This window comes from Bombina bombina, chromosome 2, assembly GCF_027579735.1.
Source record: "Bombina bombina isolate aBomBom1 chromosome 2, aBomBom1.pri, whole genome shotgun sequence".
In the NCBI taxonomy this organism is placed as follows: domain Eukaryota; kingdom Metazoa; phylum Chordata; class Amphibia; order Anura; family Bombinatoridae; genus Bombina; species Bombina bombina.
In genome coordinates this window covers 651,016,088-651,043,454 of record NC_069500.1, presented here as the reverse complement: position 1 = coordinate 651,043,454, position 27,367 = coordinate 651,016,088, and the positions used below count along the sequence as shown (strand labels likewise).

General features: G+C 37.1%; 1 protein-coding gene across 1 annotated transcript in view; it reads right to left on the bottom strand.

Moving 5' to 3' along the window:
* Positions 1 to 2,194: 2,194 nt before the first annotated feature.
* The window catches only part of MOB3B (MOB kinase activator 3B), a 241,058-nt gene continuing 215,885 nt past the window's right edge, over positions 2,195 to 27,367 (bottom strand). The window contains exon 4 of the mRNA XM_053702591.1: positions 2,195 to 8,831. Within this exon, the coding sequence (XP_053558566.1) occupies positions 8,802 to 8,831 (30 nt within the window). The 3' untranslated portion in view covers positions 2,195 to 8,801. The remainder of the gene's footprint in view (positions 8,832 to 27,367) is intronic.

Here is a 27,367-nt window from a genome sequence, read left to right as displayed (position 1 = left end):
TAGTCCGACAAACATTTGTCTGTCAGATTATTATCCGCGCACACATCCTGTCTTGACAACTTTTAAAAGCACGTTGTGGGGGGTGGGACCCATAGTTAGGTTCCCAGAGGCGGTTGCGGTGTCCAAGGTTCTGATTAGAACAGAACTCTCTGGAGCATATCTGCCCTCGGCCGTTACTGCATCAATCTGATTGGTCCATGTCTCTATGAGGTCACCGGATGCACAACCAATCGGCTAATGGTTTCATGTTGTCACTAGTGCCTCATATTTACACTATTTACTTAGCTTTTATTTCCTTGTTTAATGGAAAGGTCAAAATATAGTTCAAATCACACATTTAAGTTATAAAAGCTTACACAACTAAAATCTGATCATCATTTATAATTGTCAATAGGTGTTTTCCTTAAAATTATAACTTTCATGATTTAGATAGAGCATGCAGTGGTAAGACTTCTCAAACATTCTTCTTTCTCTTGATATTCTTTGTTGAAAGACATACCTAGATAGACTAAAAAGCAGCAAGACAACTGGGAGCTAGCTGGTTATTGGTGGCTCAAGTCTAGTGTCATTGACTCAACAGATGTGTTCAGCAAGGTCCTTCTATCCAATGCTGCTCCAAAACTGACTTCAACTGTATTTAATACCTTTGTAGGGGTTAAACCCATAGTTGTAGGTAACCAATAGTGCAATTATAAAATGCTCTAACACATTAATTTTGCACTTTAATGTGTTTAATTCCAATTAAAAAAAAATGTTTAAACAGTCATCATCAGTATTGCCTTAATTAGCTGGCAGGGCCACATATATTTTGTTTCCTGGTTAGGCCTCGGAAAACACCTATGAAAATTCAGTTTGGTACAGTATTTTGTGTGTTTACCTTGTGTTAGAAAACCTAAAGTTCTGGTTATATTGCATATATAGATAGGATGGGTTAACTGACTTTAATCACCTTGCTTGTCATAATGTCATTACAGTACAGATATTTTATCTTGCTATAGAATAACATAGCCAAGTCTAATACTATTAAAAACAAAATATCTGGTTTGCTGCACCCCCACTATTTGCCTTGTTTGTAGGAGAAAATCTGGGCTTGAGTCTGCAGACAAGGCTAGCCAAGGTCATGTTGCTATTAAAGGGCATAATAGGTGAAAATGACATGCTATAGCTACTGTGTGTTTAACCCCGTAAAGTACTGAACGGGGCATGCAGAGCACTGTAGGTCCAGAGGGGAAATTACCACTGATCCAATCAGCAGTGCTAGTTCTACATATGAGTCATGCAACTAGCGCTGCTGACTAGCGTCAGTTTCCGTTCAGGACTAACAGTGCTTTGCAGGTCCTGATTGGTACTTTGAGGGGGTTAAACACATAGAAGTGCAGGGGCAATAGTCTTAATTTCATGCTCTTACAAACTAAAATAAATTGCTACTATGCACCATGTTCTACTTATAGAATTTGTTTTATTTATAAATTGAAAATGAAAAAAAAAAAAAAAGATTCCTTCTTTCCAGCTAACTAAAATCTATAAATATTTCCTTTTGTCTGCAGCTGATATTAAAGGGACAGTCAACACCAGAATTTTTGTTGTTTAAAAAGTAAAAGAATTCCTTTATTACCCATTCCCCAGTTTTGCATAACCAACACAGTTATAATAACACACGTTTTACCTCTGTAATTATCTTGTATCTAAGCTTCTGCTGACTGCCCCCTTATTTCAGTTCTTTTGACAGACATGCAGTTTAGCCAATCAGTGCTCACTCCTAGGTCACTTTACGTGCATGAGTTCAATGTTATCTATATGAAACATGTGAACTAATGCCCTCTAGTGGTCAAAATGTATTCAGATTAGAGGCAGTCTTCAAGGTCTAAGAAATTAGCATATGAACCTCCTAGGTTTAGCTTTCAGCTAAGAATACCAAGAGAACAAAGCAAAATTGGTGATAAAAGTAAATTGGGAAGTTGTTTAAAATTGCATGCCCTGTTTAAATCATGAAAAAAAAATTGGACTTGACTGTCCCTTTAACATAAACACCTAGATATTGGAATTTGATTATTGGTTATATAAAGCACTCATTTGTTTTTTTGTTTTTTTTTAAGTATTAAGATAAATTGCATCTCGGCCTCGGAACAGTTTCAATGATCATAGTATATATTTATACAGAGTCTTATCAACGAGGCATGTAAATAAGCAAATATTTTTCAGTAAAGTATAAAAACTTTTTATTGGTTTAGATCATGACAATATTTCATGTTATTGCTAACCATTCTTACAACCATCATTTCCACAAAAACTCTACTTTATAATCAAACAAATGAAAATAATTAAAGAAATGTTTCATACAATGAAAAAACTTGACCAAATATAAATCATATTAGAAATGGTAAATTTACCTTACAAATGACAAACTAGTGCTGAGAATTATTTACAGCTAGTCTCACATGAAAATTATACAAACAATTAATTGTAATCATGTTAATAAATAAATCATGTAATTTCCACTTTTAGAAAGAAAAAAAAAATGTGCCCAGCTCCATAAATACTTGTTTGAGATGTCTTATCCTGAGATTATAAATTAAGAAGAGAAATATTGACCCTGTTTTATTGTAACCAGTCTACCTTACACTTTATTTTACTGTAATAAAATTATTTTGTTAAAACTTTACCATTCCTTAATTGGTTGTTGCACATTCTGTCAACATATTTAAATGGACATTCATTTTTTTCTCTTAATTTGTACACCAGATATTAGTACCTGCATTGCAAAAGATCTGCATACAAATTAAGTGTCATATATTTTTTTTAAGCAAAGTTTGCATTCGTTTTCACTCCCAGGACACCCTCCTTAAACCAGCTCTTGAATTTTGTTTATTTTAGTTCCTTGCTATAGCTAGTTAGGAAGATGTATAAATGTGCATATTCACCAATCGTTATGCAACATGTAGTAAGATCAGGGTTCTGCATTCCAGAGGGAGGAGTGAAAACATTAACATTTTAAAAGTTAAAGGGACATGAAACCAATTTCTTTCTTATGGTGGTGAGAGTCAAAGATTCCTTAGTGTTGGGAATTCATCACCGGGTCACCAGGAGGGGGCAAAGACACCATAGAGCAAGAGCTTTAATATCCCTCCTACTTCCCTGATCCTCCCAGTATTTATTTACCTCGTTCTAGGAGCAGGCGAAGATAGTTACTCAGGATTTAGAGCATACAATTTTAACCAAACATCAGATGAGCCAGTTACAAGAGGAATGTAGGTTAACCCACCAATCAGCAGCTAGCTCCCAGTAGTGGATTGCTGTTTCTGGGCCCACCTAGGTTACATTTTGAATTAACTGACTCTATAGCTTAAAATGTGTCCTTTATAGTTAGAATAACAGTAAGAATTATTTAAAAAGATTCTACAAAAATAATTACTTTGTCTAGTTATTGCATGGTTAAGTTAGCATGAATCAAGTTCAGAATATTTAATTAATAAACCAAATACAGCAGCTATTTTTATGTGTCCTGTGATTTGCTAGTTTCTGTATTCTCAGTATTACTTTGTTCAGCAATGAATTATGGGTCTCTCTCTAAGGCAAAATACAACTGGAATATATATATATATATATATATATATATATATACATACATATATATACCTTCACTTGGGATGCACATCAGATCTAATGTTATGTAAAGCTGAAATGTGCTTTAGTCATATTTTAGTGGAAAAGAAAGAGAATTTTAGAATGTTATAAACTGGCATTGCCTTGAATTCAAAACTCCATTCAAATAGTTCTAACAAAACCTTGTTTTCACATTGCTTTCTTATGACTACGCAATATGAAAACCCAACAGATACATTGCATCAAGAAGGCTTTTTAGTGTTATTTCAATCTATTAGCCTTACTATTGTTTGCCTGTTTCATGTAGAGTGGCGGTTTCTTTACAATATAAACTAAAAACAAGTCTGTACAAATATTTAACAAACACAATCACTTTGTAGTTTAATTAAAAAAAAAATGATTGTTCATATTATCTGAATATTATTTGATGATGAAACTAAATGTTTCTATATTTTTAAAAATGTAATGTAAAAATGAACATAAATGATAACAAAATGTTAAACAATATTAATTTATGGAGTGTGCAAAGAAAAGACATGGAAGACTGAATCATTATCTGTTTCCTTTTTCTGTAGCTATCTATATTTTTGCTTTTTTGGGTTTACAAAAACATTGTTTGTTTTCAGTTTTTCTGAATGTCGGTAAATTACTTGTTGCAGGTTTACTGTATACACAGCTCTGTGGGGTACGTACATGCTTTAAAGGGATATGAAAGCCAAAATGGTGTTGTTTTTTCATGATTCATACAGAGCATACAATTTTTTAAAAATGTTTCCAATTTACTTTTATTATTAAATATGCTTCCTTCTCATACTATTCTTGGTTGAAGAGATAACTAGGTAGTTAGCGCGCACTTGTCTGAAGCACTACATGACAGGAAATAGTGCTGCCATCTAGTGGTCTTACTAATGTATAACATTCTTACAAAACTGTTACCATATAGTGCTGCAGATATGTGAATGCTCCTGAGCTTATCTCCCTGATTTTCAACAAACTAAATTTGAAAATAGAAGCAAATTAGAAAGTTGTTTACAATTGCATGTTCTGAGCCTTAAAGAAGAGTTGGGGTGTCATGTCCTGTGGGATAGCACACTACAATCACATTAAAAAGAAGCCAAAAAACACGGGTTGAGTTTGAAGATTTTGCATGGCAAACTCTTAAAGGGAAATCAACAACTTTTGATTTTCTGTGCAAAATTATGCTTGGCTGATGCACCCTATAGAGGTCAACAAGAAACTTCTGTAACCTGAAAATGCTGCAAATAAAATAGCTGGTTTAACCCCTCATGACTGATATAGCTTAGTCTTGCCAGCATCTGCAATACCTGCACTATTTTCAGGTACATATAAGGGGGTATGCGAACGACCTGCCGACGTACAGGGTAAGTTGGCAGTGGTTAAGAGGTTAAACAATTTGCAGCATTTTGAAAGCCTAGGTCACTAGTTTTCAAACCTTTCCTCAGGCCCCCCAACAGGCCAGGTTTTCAAGATTGCCTTTGATGAGAGCAGGTAAAATAACCATGATTACTTAGCTGATTATTTCACCTGTGATCTAGGTTGGTTATCCTCGAAATGTTGCCTGTTAGGGAGGCCTGACGACAGGTTTGAAAACCAGTGCCCTAGGTTACTGATTTTGGTTTCTGGCTTTTCTAGTGAGTGTTGGATAAAGCACAATTTTCCCACAAAAGCAAAAGTTGTGTAATGTCCTTTGGAGGATATGGGACTTGAGAGAAAGCAATGAAAATGATTATATTGTGCATAACAATATGGCTTTAAACATTACACAAGGAAGAAAACTGCAGCTATTAAATTAACTGCTACCAGTAACAAAATGGCTAGTGACTGTTTTCTATTTTAATATTCTGCAGGTGGTAAGTTGCAATACAAGGCATGAAGTAGGTAAAAGTGTTATCATGTATATTGTTGCAATGAATAGCTTTAGTTTAAGGTATTTTTAGTACATACACCGTTTAAATCAAACACAATCTTATTACACCAGTGTATTTGTATAAAGGCACCTTCTTTCTACCCTTTTGCTCTCTTTTTAACAAGACTGCTAGAAAAGCAGATAAATCAATGTGAAATTGACAGATCATCTTCAGAGGAAAGTCATATGGGATTGAATATGCTAAACATTAGCCAACATTTAATAGGGACATTCTCACATCCAAATTGCCTATAAATGATTTGAACAATCATATGAAATGTCTGTGTGTGGAGTAACCTTACCAGTGTGACTTTATACAAATGGAATGGACTTAGCCCTTGAACAGATGTTCTCTGCTACCTACAGCGATGGGTTTTAGTAAAACTTTTGAATTGTGAGAGATCATTTTTGTTAGTACTTGTTCATCATTATGCAAATGCAGTTGTGACACTATAGTGATTAACTTGTCTTATGACTCATACAAATAATCATGTACAAATGCAAATTAGACACTCTAAACATTCTTAAGTTTTGTATTGAATGTTCTTTAACCCTACCTGCTATTAATTATACCTGTTCAATCAGAGCCATATCTGATCTTGCACCTCATCATAATAAAACCTACCGAGACCCAATAGCCCAACCCACTACACAACTTATCCCCCTTTGTGATCATTCCTAATTGGGACTTCCCATACCACAAACCCCAGCTCCCCAAAACTCCCTATCGCTATAGGGAACCCCCATACATATACCCATCACTGCAATACCCCCAAACACAACACACACCAAAAATGAACAAAATGGTTATGTATGTTTTGCCAATCACATTATTTGCAAACCATCTTTGCTATTAGGTTATATAACGCTGACATTTTGGAAATCAGTGTTCACAAGAGACATGATAGCTAAGGATGGCTGTTGGCAAACTGAATCATTATTCCAAATATAAAGTAAAAATAGGAAGGCTAGGGCTGTGTTAAAAGAGACAATCGTGTAAAAATGCCCTTTTTTGTGGTTAAAACATTTTGATTTTGAAATAAATTCTCTTACTTTACTGTGTATTCAACTCCTTCAAAAAAAAGGTTAAACACAAAGTAACACTGGAATACCCCCCACCAGTGATTGGAGCATATGAATGTATGCCTGATTCTCATGCACAGCTCTAATTATGCATTTAAAGGGGCATAAAAGTGCAAAATAAAAGACTAATTTGTTGGAGCATTTTATTATTGTTTGCATGTAACTGTGTTTAGCCCCTGCAAAGGGATTAACCCTTTCGTGTCAGAGTTAACGTATCTACATCGGAACAACTGTTCCGATGTAAACAAATTGAAATCTTGCGATCGTGCACGTGATCACGAGATTTCAATTATGGGATCACATCAGGGGGCGTCCCTATGATGTTAGGCAAGCCCTCCAGACCGTGATCCCATCAGGAATGAATAGAGAGATTAATTGGTCGGCATTTTATTAAGATAATTTTATGATATATTTTGTGTAATATATACATGTTGAGCTTGTTCTATTTTCTCCTTTGCTTAGGTTTTCTAATTTCTACTTATAAGAAAGTTACAAGAGAAAAGGTTCTTTAGGATCATCTGTTTGATTAGTCTATAGTTGGTTTTTGTTTTATTTGTAAAAATTGTATAATATGTAACTAATGGTGTGGTAATTTTGTATCTCACCAGTGATTGATTATTGATTATGTTGGAGTTTGTTTGTATTTTAGGTAACTTGTGTACCTTATCACAATGTATTGATACTTTCTGCAGGTTTCATAGCTGTTTTGTTTGTATTAGATTCTCCTTAATAAATTCACTAGATGGTGCTGTTAGATTTAGTGTAAGTTGTGCACATAGAATATAAGGGTTAATCCCAGGTGCCTATTTAAACAGGTGGATCTGTCCATTTTCTTAAACTCATGATTAAGGGGCATATGCCCCGAAACATCGTGCTCTTTTGACCCTGTTATGGACATAATTTTGTAATAAAGGAATTTTTGGCATATTTGGAGACCCTCCGTACCTCAGGAGGGTCTCCAAATACCTCAGGAAAGCCAAGCGGTTAGGACGTTGTATTTCGTTCTTCGGCACTAAAGCCCAGCAAAATTCGGACTAAATACAACGTCCTACCGGCGTTAAAAGGTTAAAAACATATCTGGTAAACCAATGATAGGAGACAAATGTGTGTAGTTGCCAGTTAACTCCCAGTAGTGCATTTCTGCTGCTGAGCATATGTGCATATGCTTCTCAACAAAGAATACCAAGAGTAAAAAAAAAGTTAATTTGATACAATATGTGAATTTAAAAGTGTTTAAAAATACATGAAAGTTTAATTATGACTTCCATGTGCATTTAACCCATCATAATGTAAAGGAGTGTAAAAATTAAATGCTCTTAACAAAATTGCAGTTATTTTCTACACTAAAATGTCCCTTTAAAGGGAGATAAAAATGAAAACAAAAACTAGGTCTACCTGAGCCTATAGTCATGTTAGGAATAGTTATAGAACATATCTTTATTAGAAAATGTACTTTTATATCCTGTTATTTTTATTTCTGTACCCTACCTGGTGAGGGAACAGTGATTTAGTTTGAACATTGCCTCCATTTTCATGGTGCATTTGCACCAATCAAAGTTTTGAAATGTTCTGATTGCTGCCAGAGATGTGCAGGAGCCTGACGATCTCAAAGGAACCTACCATAATACAGAAGTAAACATTTTAATAGAGATATATTAAATAATAGTTCCTAATTATAAACTGGGGCCAGATGGTCACAGATTTATTTATTTACTAATGTCCCTTTAAGACTGTGCAATTAGATGTATGCTTAATTAGACCACATTTTTTATAGTAATACAATTTCACAAAGGAAAACATTTACAGTTAACACTAATCATTTATAAAAAAAAAAAAAGATCTATTCTTACAATTAATATTAGAAAATTCTTAAGAAAATTCATTAGAAAATAAAATTAAAAAAAATGTTGTTTTTTTTTCTTTTTTAAATGTTATCTAGCAATGAATTGCAGCAGCTCATTGGACGTATTGTATTCGTATTACATCCATATCCTCCACAGGAATGTGCTTAGCAGCTTTGAAGAATTATTCTACGATGGGCACTTTATATTGGTCCCTGTATTTGAAAGGAAGTACGTGCATTCTGGAGGTCCAAGGATTCAATTTCAGTCCGTTCATGGCTGCCAAGGATGAACCATACTCAAAAGGGAAATCTGGTGTTGTCTTCGTTGTTAGCAAATTTCTGTCTTCACTGACACATTCGTGACGTCATCTCTTTCTGAAAATGACAAAAGGGAAACAAGTGTGTTTAAATGTACTTATTCTCCTAAAAGTACATTGTAATAGAAAAGTAAACTACTTCAAAAGGACATTAAACGCTAAATAAATGCTAGATAGAGAATAACATGTAGATTTATTTTTTTTAAAGTATCATTAGCTGTTAAAATAGTGACAAGTTAAGTGTAAAGTTTTAGTGTCTATAAACAATTGGAGCTGCCATGTTGTAACTTATGTTACCCTCTCTGTTGTGGCCAATTAGGGACAGCTATATAATGGCTGTGTTGAATATATCAGTATTCTGGCACTTCCATTTCTAACAGGACCTGAAAAGTATAATGCATACTTTTACGATTTATCATTTTATATTATCATCTCAAAAGTGTTTAATGTCCCTTTAACTGCGATGTTCTGTTTTAGCACCAGTGTCCCTTTTAAATGGTGTGTTTGACCTCAACAAAGGGATTAAACACATAGTTAAACTCCTGACCAGAGCCAAAAGACATTAGAGCACCTGTGCAGGACACCATAGGTGATTGGTATCTACATAACTTGCTTACCAACCATGTTATGCTCTGGAGATACAATGTGAGCACTTAACCTTTTAATGCAGTTATGCCGTTCTATTCCGTCATAATTACACTGGGCTTTAAAGCCGTTATGACGGAATAGAACGTCATAGCTAACGGCTGTCCTGAAGCCTTCTGTGCTTCTAGGACTTGATCGCGGTCTGGAGGGTGTTCCTAGGGTTGTAGGGACGCCCCCCAGATGCGATCCAATAATTGAAATCTCGCGATCGTATGCACGATCGCGTAGTTTCAATTTGTCTACATCAGAACAGGTGTTCCGATGTAGGCACTTTAACCCTGTCACGAAAGGGTTAAGCTATTTGTTTAATCCCCTTGTTGGGGTTAAACAAAGACATTTATAACAATCCTGTAGAAAAATGTATAAAATGATTTATCTACAAAACTTCCCATAGACTGTAATGAGGATTTGCGGTAGAGAACAATGAGATACATTTTGTTATGGATGATTGGAATTAACCCTTTCATACTGGGGGGGGAGTGCTTAGATTGAAGTACTGATGTAAACACTTGCTGGAAAATGTAAATGATCATGTGATTTCAAGGCCCAGACTGGATCATGGGGGGCTGCCTATACTGCTAGGCAAGTCCCCCAGTCCAATTTTCATTTCATGAAAGGAGGAGGCTGCAGGACGCCATATAAGGTAGGACGTTCCATACTATGACAACGGTGTTAAAGCCCAGCGTTGTTAGGATGGCATAGAACGTCCTAATGATGCAAAGAGGTTAATTACATTTTGTGTTTAAATGGGCAGTGAAGTCATAATTAGACATTCATGATTTAGACAGAGCATACTATTTGAAACAACTTTCCAATTTACTTCTATTATTTCATTTGCTTCCTTCTCTTGTTATCCTTTGCTGAAAGGTTTATCTAGGTAAGCTCAGGAACAGTAAATAACTTAGGTTCTAGCTGCTGATTGGTGGCTGCATATACCGTATATACCGATTGTCGTTGGCTCACCCATGTGTTCAGTTAGAAGCCAGTAGTGCATTAATGCTTCTTCAACAAATGATACCAAGAGAATGAAGCAAATTTGATAATAGAAGTAAACTGGAAAGTTGTTCAAAATTGTATGTTCTACCTAAATCATGAAAGAAAAAATTTGGGTTTCATGTCCCTTTTAAGTAAATTTTAATAACAGAAGTAAATTGGAAGCTTTAAATATACTGTAGTTATTTAGAATTTCTCCTTATGATGTATATCAGCTGAGACCTATTATAAGGAGCAAAATAAAAAGATCATGTCAAAAAAAGGAGAAATTAAAGGGATACTGAACCCAAATTTTTTCTTTCGTGATTCTGATAGAGCATAAAATTTTAAGCAACATTCTAATTTACTCCTATTATCAAATTTTCTTCATTCTCTTGCTAACTTTATTTGAAATGCAAGAATCTAACTAAGTTTAGATGCCGGCCCATTTTTGGAGAACATCCTGGGTTGTTCTTGCTGATTGGTGGATAATTTCATCCACCAATTAAAAAGTGTTATCCAAAGTTCTGAACCAAAAAAAAAAAGCTTAGATGCCTTTTTCAAATAAAGATAGCAAGAGAACAAAGAAAAATTGATAATGGGAGTAAATTAGAGAGTTGCTTAAAATTGCCTGCTCTATCTGAATCATGAAATAAAAAATTTGGGTTCGGTGTCCCTTTAAGTGTATCACAATAAGGTTCTCATACATTTTTTATGAGTTAATAAATATAGAACATCCTAAGCCCTCCTTTTTACGTTTTCATTAAAAAAAAATAATTAAATATTCTTAACAAAATACAATCATGCCAATAACATTTCTGAAAATGAAATCCATTCTGGAATATAAAACAGGCACTGTATGCAAAAGCAATTGTATTAAGACTCCATGTATTTAGACAAGAACTCTTCATTTAGAAATTCTAGGAAGTTAACCCCTTAACAACCAGCGTGTGCACGATGGCGTGGTTTCAATTTGTCTACATTGGAACAGCTGTTCCGATGAAGGCACTTTAGCCCTGAAACGAAAGGCTTAAAGGGACATGAAACCCAAATATTTTCTTTCATGATTCAGATAGAGAATACTATTTCAACCAACTTTCCAATTTACTTCTATTATTTAGTTTCCTTCTGTTATCCTTTGTTGAAAGGTTTATCTAGGCAAGTTCGGGAGCAGCAGAGAACCTAGGCTCTAGCTGTTGATTGGTGGCTGTATATATAATGATTGTAATTGTCTCACCTATTTGTTCAGTTAGAAACCATTAGTGCATTGCTGCTCCTTCAACAAATGATAGCAAGAGAATAAAACAGATTAAATAATAGAAGTAAATTTGAAAGTTGTTTAAAATTGTATTCTCTCTCTGAATCACAAAATAATTTTTTGGGGTTTTTATGTCCCTTTAAGCCCTGCAGTCCTGGGCTTCTCTCTGCCGCAATCTTGCTCAAAATTGTGAGATCCCGCTATTTCTGCATGCCCCACAAGTGGGGGACTGCAGAAATAGATTTGCATTGTTACCAATGCAGAGAGGGCCACTCTGTGGCCCTCTCTGCATCGGACTGTGGTGGTGCCAGTGGGTGGGTGGTTGAGGAGGGAGGCGGGTGGGCAGCCTATCGCTGTAGGAGGAGGGTGGGACCGATACGCCACACTACCGGGAAGCCTTTCTGCCAGTACTTAAGATGGCGGTGACAATTGTGAGGTGGGGAAGAGAGCTGTTTGAGAGGGGTCAGGGAGGGATCAAAGGTGAGATGTGTCAGATGAGACGCTGATATCTACACTAAAACTAAAATTAACCCTACAAGCTTCCTAATTAACCCCTTCACTGCTGGGCATAATACAAGTGTGGTGCGCAACAGCATTTAGCGGCCTTCTAATTACCAATAAGCAATGCCAAAGCCATATATGCCTGCTATTTCTGAACAAAGGGGATCCCAGAGAAGCATTTACAACTATTTGGCGGTAATATGGTGGCATGAAATATACCAAAATGGGCCAAGATCAATACGTTGGGTTGTCTACTAAAAAAAAAATATAGTTTAGATAGGTAAATATAAAAAAGTAGTGATGGCAAAAATGCTCTGGTCTTTTGGGAAAGTTTTAGTCTAAAATACCCGGTCCTTAAGGGGTTAATTCAATCATTCACTAATTCAATACACAGTATCTGTGTTTTGTTAATATAAACTCTACTTGCAAAGCATTGTCTAAATTGCATTCTCATGTCAAGCCACTGTGTGGCAGCAAATGAACTTGGAAATATTACTCAAAAACAGATTTTCAGATACAGTATCTGCAAATACAGCAATAATTGCTAAATATAATCCAGCATTTTTTATTTTAAAATGTTCAATAAAATATTTTTTTAGAAAATCATAACAAGACAGCTGTCTTTTAAAATCTAAAACAATACTATCCATGGGAATTAGAGGGACGTGTAAGTAAAAATTAAACTTCATTAAAGGGACATTATACACTAGATTTTTCTTTGCGTAAATGTTTTGTAGATGATCCATCTATTTAGCCAATACAGCTTTTTTTTTTTTTTTTTTTAAGTATAGTTTTGCTCATTTTTAAATAACATTGCGCTGATTTTCAGACTCCTAACCAAGCATCAAAGTTTTAGAAGAATACTGATATATACCTACTCCAGCTTGCTCCTGTTTGTGTAAAAAGTATTTTCATATGCAAGGGGAGGGGGGGAGCGTCTTCTCTTTTTGCTATATAGCCCCTTTATGTGGGTGTCCCAGACTAACCTTTTCAACAGTGCTACACTGGGAGCTTCTAAGTAAGTTTTTTAAACGGTTTTATGCTGTATTTTTAGATCAGTATCTGTGCATATTCTTCTTTATAGTAGTGTCTATTACATGCAGTTATATGAAAATTGGTGTATACTGTCTTTAAGACAGAGCATGACATTTTGAAAATACTTTCTAGTTTACTTATAACATTTCTTTAGTTCTGTGGGTATCTTTTGTTGAAACACATACTTAGGTAGGCACAATAGCATGCACTATTTGTATTTAAAAACATTGATGCAAACACTGATACCATATAGTTCTCAAGACCCATGCACACCACTTAGTCTACTTAAGTATGCTCATCAGCAAAGCATAATAACAGAACAATTGCATGTTTTACTTTAATCATGAAAGATTCATCTAAACTGTACCCTAGGAAGTGTTTTAACACTGTATATATAACATTGGTGGTAAATTGTGAAACAACTTGCATAATAAGCACAAAAAATAATCAAATTAGTCCCTTTCTTGTTTCCAGCAAAAATGTTAACAGGTCAGTGGTGTAATTTACAACAAACAAGACATCAAAGAATCATATGTAATATAGGATAATAGAAGTTTCTTTTTCTAAATCCTTTGTGAACCTGCCCAGACCTGAAGCAATAGTATTACTATTATTTATTATATATTACTTGCAAAAAGAAAACAGAATTTATGTTTACCTGATAAATTACTTTCTCCAACGGTGTGTCCGGTCCACGGCGTCATCCTTACTTGTGGGATATTCTCTTCCCCAACAGGAAATGGCAAAGAGCCCAGCAAAGCTGGTCACATGATCCCTCCTAGGCTCCGCCTACCCCAGTCATTCGACCGACGTTAAGGAGGAATATTTGCATAGGAGAAACCATATGGTACCGTGGTGACTGTAGTTAAAGAAAATAAATTATCAGACCTGATTAAAAAACCAGGGCGGGCCGTGGACCGGACACACCGTTGGAGAAAGTAATTTATCAGGTAAACATAAATTCTGTTTTCTCCAACATAGGTGTGTCCGGTCCACGGCGTCATCCTTACTTGTGGGAACCAATACCAAAGCTTTAGGACACGGATGAAGGGAGGGAGCAAATCAGGTCACCTAAATGGAAGGCACCACGGCTTGCAAAACCTTTCTCCCAAAAATAGCCTCAGAAGAAGCAAAAGTATCAAACTTGTAAAATTTGGTAAAAGTGTGCAGTGAAGACCAAGTCGCTGCCCTACATATCTGATCAACAGAAGCCTCGTTCTTGAAGGCCCATGTGGAAGCCACAGCCCTAGTGGAATGAGCTGTGATTCTTTCGGGAGGCTGCCGTCCGGCAGTCTCGTAAGCCAATCTGATGATGCTTTTAATCCAAAAAGAGAGAGAGGTAGAAGTTGCTTTTTGACCTCTCCTTTTACCGGAATAAACAACAAACAAGGAAGATGTTTGTCTAAAATCCTTTGTAGCATCTAAATAGAATTTTAGAGCGCGAACAACATCCAAATTGTGCAACAAACGTTCCTTCTTTGAAACTGGTTTCGGACACAGAGAAGGTACGATAATCTCCTGGTTAATGTTTTTGTTAGAAACAACTTTTGGAAGAAAACCAGGTTTAGTACGTAAAACCACCTTATCTGCATGGAACACCAGATAAGGAGGAGAACACTGCAGAGCAGATAATTCTGAAACTCTTCTGGCAGAAGAAATTGCAACTAAAAACAAAACTTTCCAAGATAATAATTTAATATCAACGGAATGCAAGGGTTCAAACGGAACCCCCTGAAGAACTGAAAGAACTAAATTGAGACTCCAAGGAGGAGTCAAAGGCTTGTAAACAGGCTTAATTCTAACCAGAGCCTGAACAAAGGCTTGAACATCTGGCACAGCAGCCAGTTTTTTGTGAAGTAACACCGACAAGGCAGAAATCTGTCCCTTCAGGGAACTTGCAGATAATCCTTTTTCCAATCCTTCTTGAAGGAAGGATAGAATCCTAGGAATCTTAACCTTGTCCCAAGGGAATCCTTTAGATTCACACCAACAGATATATTTTTTCCAAATTTTGTGGTAAATCTTTCTAGTTACAGGCTTTCTGGCCTGAACAAGAGTATCGATAACAGAATCTGAGAACCCTCGCTTCGATAAAATCAAGCGTTCAATCTCCAAGCAGTCAGCTGGAGTGAAACCAGATTCGGATGTTCGAACGGACCCTGAACAAGAAGGTCTCGTCTCAAAGGTAGCTTCCAAGGTGGAGCCGATGACATATTCACCAGATCTGCATACCAAGTCCTGCGTGGCCACGCAGGAGCTATCAAGATCACCGACGCCCTCTCCTGATTGATCCTGGCTACCAGCCTGGGGATGAGAGGAAACGGCGGGAACACATAAGCTAGTTTGAAGGTCCAAGGTGCTACTAGTGCATCCACTAGAGCCGCCTTGGGATCCCTGGATCTGGACCCGTAGCAAGGAACTTTGAAGTTCTGACGAGAGGCCATCAGATCCATGTCTGGAATGCCCCACAGCTGAGTGACTTGGGCAAAGATTTCCGGATGGAGTTCCCACTCCCCCGGATGCAATGTCTGACGACTCAGAAAATCCGCTTCCCAATTTTCCACTCCTGGGATGTGGATAGCAGACAGGTGGCAGGAGTGAGACTCCGCCCATAGAATGATTTTGGTCACTTCTTCCATCGCCAGGGAACTCCTTGTTCCCCCCTGATGGTTGATGTACGCAACAGTTGTCATGTTGTCTGATTGAAACCGTATGAACTTGGCCCTCGCTAGCTGAGGCCAAGCCTTGAGAGCATTGAATATCGCTCTCAGTTCCAGAATATTTATCGGTAGAAGAGATTCTTCCCGAGACCAAAGACCCTGAGCTTTCAGGGATCCCCAGACCGCGCCCCAGCCCATCAGACTGGCGTCGGTCGTGACAATGACCCACTCTGGTCTGCGGAATGTCATCCCTTGTGACAGGTTGTCCAGGGACAGCCACCAACGGAGTGAGTCTCTGGTCCTCTGATTTACTTGTATCTTCGGAGACAAGTCTGTATAGTCCCCATTCCACTGACTGAGCATGCACAGTTGTAATGGTCTTAGATGAATGCGCGCAAAAGGAACTATGTCCATTGCCGCTACCATCAACCCGATCACTTCCATGCACTGAGCTATGGAAGGAAGAGGAACGGAATGAAGTATCCGACAAGAGTCTAGAAGTTTTGTTTTTCTGGCCTCTGTTAGAAAAATCCTCATTTCTAAGGAGTCTATAATTGTTCCCAAGAAGGGAACCCTTGTTGACGGGGATAGAGAACTCTTTTCCACGTTCACTTTCCATCCGTGAGATCTGAGAAAGGCCAGGACGATGTCCGTGTGAGCCTTTGCTTGAGGAAGGGACGACGCTTGAATCAGAATGTCGTCCAAGTAAGGTACTACAGCAATGCCCCTTGGTCTTAGCACAGCTAGAAGGGACCCTAGTACCTTTGTGAAAATCCTTGGAGCAGTGGCTAATCCGAAAGGAAGCGCCACGAACTGGTAATGTTTGTCCAGGAATGCGAACCTTAGGAACCGATGATGTTCCTTGTGGATAGGAATATGTAGATACGCATCCTTTAAATCCACCGTGGTCATGAATTGACCTTCCTGGATGGAAGGAAGAATAGTTCGAATGGTTTCCATCTTGAACGATGGAACCTTGAGAAACTTGTTTAAGATCTTGAGATCTAAGATTGGTCTGAACGTTCCCTCTTTTTTGGGAACTATGAACAGATTGGAGTAGAACCCCATCCCTTGTTCTCTTAATGGAACAGGATGAATCACTCCCATTTTTAACAGGTCTTCTACACAATGTAAGAATGCCTGTCTTTTTATGTGGTCTGAAGACAACTGAGACCTGTGGAACCTCCCCCTTGGGGGAAGTCCCTTGAATTCCAGAAGATAACCTTGGGAGACTATTTCTAGCGCCCAAGGATCCAGAACATCTCTTGCCCAAGCCTGAGCGAAGAGAGAGAGTCTGCCCCCCACCAGATCCGGTCCCGGATCGGGGGCCAACATTTCATGCAGTCTTGGTAGCAGTGGCAGGTTTCTTGGCCTGCTTTCCCTTGTTCCAGCCTTGCATTGGTCTCCAAGCTGGCTTGGCTTGAGAAGTATTACCCTCTTGCTTAGAGGACGTAGCACCTTGGGCTGGTCCGTTTCTACGAAAGGGACGAAAATTAGGTTTATTTTTTGCCTTGAAAGGCCGATCCTGAGGAAGGGCGTGGCCCTTACCCCCAGTGATATCAGAGATAATCTCTTTCAAGTCAGGGCCAAACAGCGTTTTCCCCTTGAAAGGAATGTTAAGTAGCTTGTTCTTGGAAGACGCATCAGCCGACCAAGATTTCAACCAAAGCGCTCTGCGCGCCACAATAGCAAACCCAGAATTCTTAGCCGCTAACCTAGCCAATTGCAAAGTGGCGTCTAGGGTGAAAGAATTAGCCAATTTGAGAGCATTGATTCTGTCCATAATCTCCTCATAAGGAGGAGAATCACTATCGACCGCCTTTATCAGCTCATCGAACCAGAAACATGCGGCTGTAGCGACAGGGACAATGCATGAAATTGGTTGTAGAAGGTAACCCTGCTGAACAAACATCTTTTTAAGCAAACCTTCTAATTTTTTATCCATAGGATCTTTGAAAGCACAACTATCCTCTATGGGTATAGTGGTGCGTTTGTTTAAAGTGGAAACCGCTCCCTCGACCTTGGGGACTGTCTGCCATAAGTCCTTTCTGGGGTCGACCATAGGAAACAATTTTTTAAATTTGGGGGGAGGGACGAAAGGAATACCGGGCCTTTCCCATTCTTTATTAACAATGTCCGCCACCCGCTTGGGTATAGGAAAAGCTTCTGGGAGCCCCGGCACCTCTAGGAACTTGTCCATTTTACATAGTTTCTCTGGGATGACCAACTTGTCACAATCATCCAGAGTGGATAATACCTCCTTAAGCAGAATGCGGAGATGTTCCAACTTAAATTTAAATGCAATCACATCAGGTTCAGCCTGTTGAGAAATGTTCCCTGAATCAGTAATTTCTCCCTCAGACAAAACCTCCCTGGCCCCATCAGACTGGGTTAGGGGCCCTTCAGAGATATTAATATCAGCGTCGTCATGCTCTTCAGTATCTAAAACAGAGCAGCCGCGCTTACGCTGACAAGTGTTCATTTTGGCTAAAATGTTTTTGACAGAATTATCCATTACAGCCGTTAATTGTTGCATAGTAAGGAGTATTGGCGCGCTAGATGTACTAGGGGCCTCCTGAGTGGGCAAGACTCGTGTAGACGAAGGAGGGAATGATGCAGTACCATGCTTACTCCCCTCACTTGAGGAATCATCTTGGGCATCATTGTCATTATCACATAAATCACATTTATTTAAATGAATAGGAATTCTGGCTTCCCCACATTCAGAACACAGTCTATCTGGTAGTTCAGACATGTTAAACAGGCATAAACTTGATAACAAAGTACAAAAACGTTTTAAAATAAAACCGTTACTGTCACTTTAAATTTTAAACTGAACACACTTTATTACTGCAATTGCGAAAAAACATGAAGGAATTGTTCAAATTTTACCAAATTTTCACCACAGTGTCTTAAAGCCTTAAAAGTATTGCACACCAAATTTGGAAGCTTTAACCCTTAAAATAACGGAACCGGAGCCGTTTTAAACTTTAACCCCTTTACAGTCCCTGGTATCTGCTTTGCTGAGACCCAACCAAGCCCAAAGGGGAATACGATACCAAATGACGCCTTCAGAAGTCTTTTCTAAGTATCAGAGCTCCTCTCACATGCGACTGCATGCCATGCCTCTCAAAAACAAGTGCGCCACACCGGCGCGAAAATGAGGCTCTGCTTATGCTTTGGGAAAGCCCCTAAGGAATAAGGTGTCTAATACAGTGCCTGCCGATATTATTATATCAAAATACCCAGATAAAATGATTCCTCAAGGCTAAATATGTGTTAATAATGAATCGATTTAGCCCAGAAAAAGTCTACAGTCTTAATAAGCCCTTGTGAAGCCCTTATTTACGATCGTAATAAACATGGCTTACCGGATCCCATAGGGAAAATGACAGCTTCCAGCATTACATCGTCTTGTTAGAATGTGTCATACCTCAAGCAGCAAGAGACTGCACACTGTTCCCCCAACTGAAGATAATTGCTCTCAACAGTCCTGTGTGGAACAGCCATGGATTTTAGTTACGGTTGCTAAAATCATTTTCCTCATACAAACAGAAATCTTCATCTCTTTTCTGTTTCTGAGTAAATAGTACATACCAGCACTATTTCAAAATAACAAACTCTTGATTGAATAATAAAAACTACAGTTAAACACTAAAAAACTCTAAGCCATCTCCGTGGAGATGTTGCCTGTACAACGGCAAAGAGAATGACTGGGGTAGGCGGAGCCTAGGAGGGATCATGTGACCAGCTTTGCTGGGCTCTTTGCCATTTCCTGTTGGGGAAGAGAATATCCCACAAGTAAGGATGACGCCGTGGACCGGACACACCTATGTTGGAGAAAATGTTCTCATATATACTTATAGCATTTTTATTGCACTATTGCCTGCATATACTTGTTTGACCACTGCAGAAGGATTAAAATCATAGTTAAAGTTAGCTCCAGAGCAGCAAGGCACCATTGGGAGCTAGATGAACACTGTTACATCTGGTAAACCAATTACCAGATCAAATGTGTGTAGCCACCAATAGTCAACAAGCTCCTAGTAATGCATTGCTGCTTTTAAAGAAATGTACATATGCTTTTCAACAAAGGAAACCAAGAGAACAAAGAAAATGTGATAGAAATCAATTCAGTGTCTTAAAGGGACAGTAAATGAATTGTATCAAGATATTTCTGATGTGTTACTATAGAATAACATATCAGCCAAGTCTTAGAACAAATTTAAAGTGATAGTAAACTTTAACTTATCAAACGGCATAAAGGTAATCTTTGCCATTAAAAAAGTATACGTGTACCTTTTTTGTTTTTAATCCATTGTGAAAGGGTTAAATTAGTTGATATGGTAATGCTTCAATTGCAGTGTTATGCCTGCCCACTTGAATGAACTTTTTTTTTTTTTACAATTCCAGTTAACATCCAGTCAACATGTGTCATTTGACAATCTTTAAAGGGACATAAAACAAGTTGGGATAGAGACAAAATATAATAATATGTACTTTAATTACTTTACCTGCAAATTTATACTGCAGTACCTCGCCATTAACCCTTTCTTTTTAGTTTCTGAATTGTAAAGCTCTAACTCCCCCCACAAAATTACTTTTATGGCTGTATCTATGTTTATTGTTCTTTTGGTAGAATACAAAAGTTAATAGGGATTATCTGCTGGAGCATGCCTAGAAGCTGTGAACTCAGTTGAAATACAATGCCTGTGTCTAAACACTGATAAGAGAGGGTGGAGTTGGCTGCTCCAGGCAGCTTAGCTATGTAATTCATTTTGCTTATTTTTGAAAATTATTTTAAAATACTTGCCAGCAATTGTTAAACAATTTTTATGCAAACTATTTTAAATTAATTAGCCCTTTTAGGTTATGCACAGATTCTTATAGTCTAAAATCACCATCACTTTACGGCGATGTACCCACTATACTGAAAATGTCAATACTTAAGTGCTGGTTATAGAAAAGCTACAATGATGTTTACAAGAAATTAGTCTCCCAGTGGGGGTGGGACAGAGATACTAAAATATTAATTTTCCATTGTTTTCTCTGTGTATTGGTCTCACTGTGTACAAAGTGAGGTATAAGATGAAGATTTGGAGTAAATATAGACTGATAAGCTACTGATGTATGCTCTCCCTGCATGCTCAGCCCATTTGATTGCGTTGTGGGTTCAATTAGCAGGGACAGCTATTTCATATATAAAAATCTACCCAAATAAGCAATTTCCCATACATTTTATACTCAGCAGCTAGTATAACAAGTCATTGTAAATATAGTAAGGGGAAACACATTTTACACTAGGGAAGTTTATGAATGCCATGTTTGTTCTTAAAGGGACATGAAAGCCAAAATAAAGCTTCATGGTTCAGATAAAGCAGAGGTTTTCAAAGTCTTAGGCGGTAGCCTCCCCTCTGACGAAATTTACAAGACAGTGCTCCACCCCCCATAATAGATTTTATATAATTTTTTCTCTTTAAAGAAAATTGTAATATTTTAATTTTAGCTTTCATTTGGGATATTTACATCTGACCCAGGGTTCACTCATGTTTCAATTTGCACTTTGTTACCCCTGTGTTAAAGGGACACTCAAGTCAAAATAAACTTTTATGATTCAGAGAGAGCAGCAGTTTTAAGACACTTTCCAATTTTCTTCCATTATCAAATTTTTCACAGTCTTTTTATATTTACACTTTCTGGGGAAAAATACTGCACAAGCTCACAGGGTATACGTATACTGGTCTGTAATTGGCTGATATCTGTCACATGATACAGGAGGCCGGAAAATAGGAGAAAAAAATAAATTGGTCAGAAGAAAATCTTCTGCTTATTTGAAATTCAGAGCAAGCGCTATTGCATTGTCTTTTTATCATGTACTTGTTAATTATGTAATTCTACTTCCTTGAGTGGTCATTTAAATTATGAATACAACAAACACAACGCAGTCAGTAAGTGATTTCAACCTTAGTGTTTTTCTTCCACCAAAAGTCTGCCCTCTGCCTTATTTCATTTTGACATGGCAAGTGGCATTGCTGGCTCTTTAAAACTGTTCTATTTTTTTCCAAAGTCAACTGCTGTCTGTGGTTTCCATAGGATGGTGCAAAGGGTCATTGCTCCTCCGCCTCCCCTTGTATGCTCTAGGGCCCCCCTGGGGAGAACAGCCTCACATTGAGATAAAGCATGCACATTTAAGAGATTAATCCATTTACTTCTGTAATCAAATGTCCTTGTTGTTTAGGTATCATTTGTTGGAAAGTATATGCTCAGGTACAACAGTGCACTACAGCAATAGATGGCTGTGCACAAATGCCTTCTGTCATTGGCTCATTAGATGTGTTTAGCTAACTCTCAGTAGTGCATTACTGCTCTAGAACTAAATGTAATTATATGTTTAACCACTTTGCAGAGGTTAAACTCATAGGATTGCTCACAATCTATCATTTGTTAGACAGATCTGATGTGATGTTTTTAATGTTAGCACAATCCAAATCAGTCATTTTCATTGTTTATTGGCAGCACTTTTGACATTATTGGTTTGGTGAAAAATGTGCCAGTCCTGTTTTTATGATCACAACCCAAATTCATATTTAAATTATTCAATTCTACAGCTAAAAGGACTTGATAAACCCTACACAACACTTTCTGACTTATTACTGACCACCCCAAAATGTTGTAACAGTGACTTTATGCATTTCAACAATGAAATTATCCTCCCATACTATGGGCTAGATTATGAGTGAGCGCAATTTATCGCTCTTGCGTTAAACTTGCTAGAAGTAAGCTTTATGTGTTCGTCAGGTAGCACGCGTGTTACAAGCTAAAAGTAAAAAGTTTTCAAACTAGCAATAACCCTACATGCGCAAAAAGCTGAACTTTGCATATTACAACTGTGGTAAATATTCCCCCAAAGACTTAAGTTCGAAAAAGTGGAGGAAAAAACCTCACACCCCCAGTTAAACTCTGTTGGTTGCACAGACGCAGTTGAAATATTTATTAACATATACGTCTAAAAAAGCTTCCTGTATTATGCGTCAGAAAAAGCTTCCTCTGTGTCTGCGCATGCGAGTAAGCAAACAGTCACAGAGGCATAGCTTGAGCAATTTTTCTACAATAAAAAAGCTACCCTATAACTCTGCATGTGCTGTCTGAGGTGACAGAATTCCAAACAGATCTGTGATACAGATTTGGAATGTGATGAAGTGAAATAGCGCGTGCGCAGTGCTAGGGTAGCTTTTTTTAGACTGACTTGATGGCTCTCTATGGCCCCAGTGAGAGAAGTGACAGCAGTGATCACTGCATATTCAGCAAATCATTTAAAACAGTGATTATATACATTTACATAATTAGAGCTATTGGGGTTGTGAAACAAAATAACATTTCTCCCACAAGAAAAATGCAATAATCCTCTTTTTAGGCACAGATCAAATATAATTTGAAACAGTAAAGCTACATGAAATTTAGCCTTTTCTAACTCATCTAAAATGTTACAATATGAGTCTAACATCATTGTCTACACCACTGAAAAGTTTGTATATTTTTAAAGTATCGCTAAGTTTAGAAACAATTGGTAGTTCAGTGTATAGTCAGTAATTTTATGTTTTAAAAAAGTTACAAGTTTCAACTGTACAATATTTAACAGCTCATATAGATCCATTACAAAGTAAAGAAGAAGAAAAAAAATACACTGGTTCACGTTCACATTTGTCTGTATATGAACAGCATTCTTAAAAGATTATAAATTGTTATTACACCTGAAATAGGTTTAACTAGTTCAGTAATGTCCTGTTTTTGAAATGGAAGTCAAAAGATATGCAGACAAAACACAACAGCAGATCATATTTTTTGTAATTCAATATTTATGAATGCAAATTTGTAACAAAAATACAGATATTTATTTTGTTTTAACAAAACGAATATTCAAATGAATGCACTAACTAATTTAAAGGGACATTAAACCCAAAACATTTCTTAAAGAATAGCAAATATATATACAAATTAAATTTCTTAGTATATATGTATTACCATTTAAATTAGCATTTTAAAGGATAATACTTAGCTACAGCACGCTGGGGAGCTGCGCTAATCCGCTCCTTCTGCACAGTTTATGGCCACGCTAATAGTAGGCATGGTGCTGCGTTTACCAGAGCTTTTATAAAGGAGAAAGTTATTTAGCACAAGCTATGGGATACACCGCCCCCAAAGCTCCCTATTAGCACTACCTTGGAATCTGTAAAGAAGTGTGTCAGCTTCACGAAAACTAATGTAAATGTTAACAAATATTGAGTATTACTGAAATATTATCACTGAATAGTGCAGCAAATTAATAACAAATTTTTCAGAATACTCGTTATGAATGATTAGTCCGAAACAAATTATTTTATTAGTTGCTGCACAAGTCACCCATGAAAAAAGACATCAAACTTAAAATAAAATCCTTCATAACATATTGAATGTGACATTGCGTTTCAAAAATGTTATGCACTGTTTTGTTAAAGCATGTGATTTTTTTAATTACTGTTTAACTCTATGGTGTTGATCACAATCTTTCCCTAACTCCTTCCGGTAACAAGAATTCAGAAACGAAAATCTCACGGCCGTGAACAAATTTTTACTTGTAAAGTTCCTGAAAACACATTTTCAGTTGTTAAGTACAAAATTGAAACTGGGAATCCAACCAAAACTGACACACAAAATGGCTGTTTCACACTCCTTAACCTTTTGCCGCCATTATGCCGTTGTATTCCGTCACAACGGCGCTGGGCTTTAAAGCTGTTATGACGGAATACAACGTCATAGCCAACAGCTGTCCTGGTGCCTACTGCGTTTGCAGGATTTGATTGCGGTCTGGAGACCCAATCCCATAATTGAAATCTCGTGATCGTTTGCACGATCGCGTGATTTCAATTTGTCTACACTTTATAACCCGGTCACGAAAGGATTAAGGTTACATTACTGTTGTTTTGAATAACAATGTGTAAGAAAAATATTTACATGTGTGAGATTAACATATTGTAATCTGAATCCATCCTGGTAAACAACATGAATGCCATTTGTATATAGGCATGATGGGAATACTGAGCATGTTTGCACATTGATTATATTGTCACTTTTAAGTATTTATTTCCAAGCATTTATTGAGGAAGTACCATTTTCCAGTATGGCGAGATTTACATCAGAATTTAAGAAGTACACTGCGCGAAATTAGTTTATATTAAAAGAAAGCATCCACAACTGACCTCGTCATGTAGAAGGGAATTATAATAGTTCTCATACTGTAATCGTGAAACTGCTAAGTTACGAGGTTTCCACCATTGCAATAATGAAGCTGCACAAATGTTACCAAAACTTAAAAACTGTAGAGAAGAAACTTAGCCATTGCCCAGTTTCTACCATGAAGAGGAGGTTCTGGGTATTGTAATGAGCAATGTTAGTACCTTCTCATTTAAAAAAAAAAAAAGTAATAGAAAAGATCTCCGTAGCCAACAAACAAGACAGAATGGCAAACAGTGATTCCTGAGCACAGTGTACCATTTTCTGATATTGTGGTTTTGTCACTGGTTGGGAGATCCCCTGTCCCTTCTGCTGCTTCCCCCTGAATATCCTGGTTTACAGGGTGAAACCAGGGACTGCCCCAGCTCTGTCTACTATGTCCACCCAGTCCCAAGACACATCCAACCCCACCCACAGCATACAGTGGTTTCGCCCCTGTTGTCATGGTTCAGATCACAAAACGCCCAGTAAGTAGTCGACCCACAGGTTCCTTCACCTTCCAATCCCAGAATGCCTCTGGCAAATTATTGGGAGGTGTAAGTAAAATGTTTTTTTATACAAATACGTATGTTTTGGAATGAAGGCCATATCATTTGACTTTCCAGATACAATAAATGACAAAATTTTCTTCAAAAATACTGAAAATATGTTCTCTCTCGCTGTAAAATCCTTTGTTGATCACTGTTTCTGTTTATTGTTCTTAGTGTTTCTGATTTCAAATGGAATGTATAAATCATGATTTTCATACAAGTACTCTGTCATTAAGTGGGTGAGCATACAACATGTACTTAAACTGACCACAAAATGTGTGCTGATAACACCAGATATGTGCAGATTAGCATAAGAATTTATTTTAACCATAGAAACATTTTTCCCATTCATCTAACTTGGCAACAAGAAGCCTTTACATTTTCAGCTTTGTGTGTTGATTAGGCGCTCCCTTTCATTAGGGCTTGTAAATATATGTTCTACAAGGTAAATAAAACAGCAACTGGTCAGTATTATGGCACAACTGTCAATTAAATAAGTCATTTCTCTAGAAGCCTAAGTGGGCTAATTTACATTTAGTCTTCTTTTAAGGACATTTAGAAGCATTTACCATAAGTAATGAGTTATTGATGATGATCTTTTAATCATTCTGTTAGTTTGAATGCAAATTCATGAAATATCAAGGTGTACTTGGATTTGCACTACATTATTCCTTTTGTGGTGTCCAGAAGATGGGTGGGCAAGAGGGGGCTACCAACTCTCATAGAATATTCCTTATTATATTCTATATATGCATCCATTTCAGTCACTTGTTTGATGCCAATGATTCACCACATTTAAAATATGTACAACAAGAATACCTCTACTGTTGCTTTTGCACATGTTGCCATGGATATCATTTTTTTCAGGGCATTTTTTATATATATATATATATATATATATATATATACAGGGTCATATTATTTTTTGAGGTATGTCACTAGTTTATTGCACTTAACATATAATTATACTTTTCTCAAGAGGTATATAGGAATGGATGACGCTATATGTTAACATGAGGAAAGTCCTTATTTAAGGTATGTCTCACCTTTCTTTGATATAGGGAAAGCATATGCCCAAAATATAGTTCATTGGTGACAACAGGGAGAAGGGGCAATATCTAGTAAGGTGGGAATTAAAGAACTCTGAACTTTATATATAAATAGTAAAGCAGAAGTATAGCCCCTAAATGCACAGTCAGAGGTACAGTGGCAACACTTAAAAAAAAAAAAAATCCCTGGTAATGTGAATTTTTAGTTTTTTCGATCACTAACTTTGCTCCACTTGTTTATAATGTGCTTTCCCGTTATGTTTCTATCCAAAATCTGCTAACAAAAAAACTCCCCCTTTTTCTAGTCATACTGACGGACTATAATCTAGTCTTTATAGGGCATGATCTAATATTGAAAAAATGTGATATCATTTGCATATATTTGCATATATATATGGTTTTAGTATAGCCAGTAATATTCTGTTATTTGTTGCTCAGGGGTGATTTTATATCAAATCTTAACAGATTAATGAAACTAGACCACAACGGCACATTCTTTATTTAGTTATTCTTAACTGCATCTTTTCATTAACTATGTTGCCAATTGGCTTCCCTCTACCTAGACTTATAATGTTTTATAACTAAGATAGCCAATGTCGGGAATAAGATACAGTGAAAAAAGTAGCTGTGGCATTATCGTTGGTAAATGCTGATTGTAAAAATAAGCCTGAAAG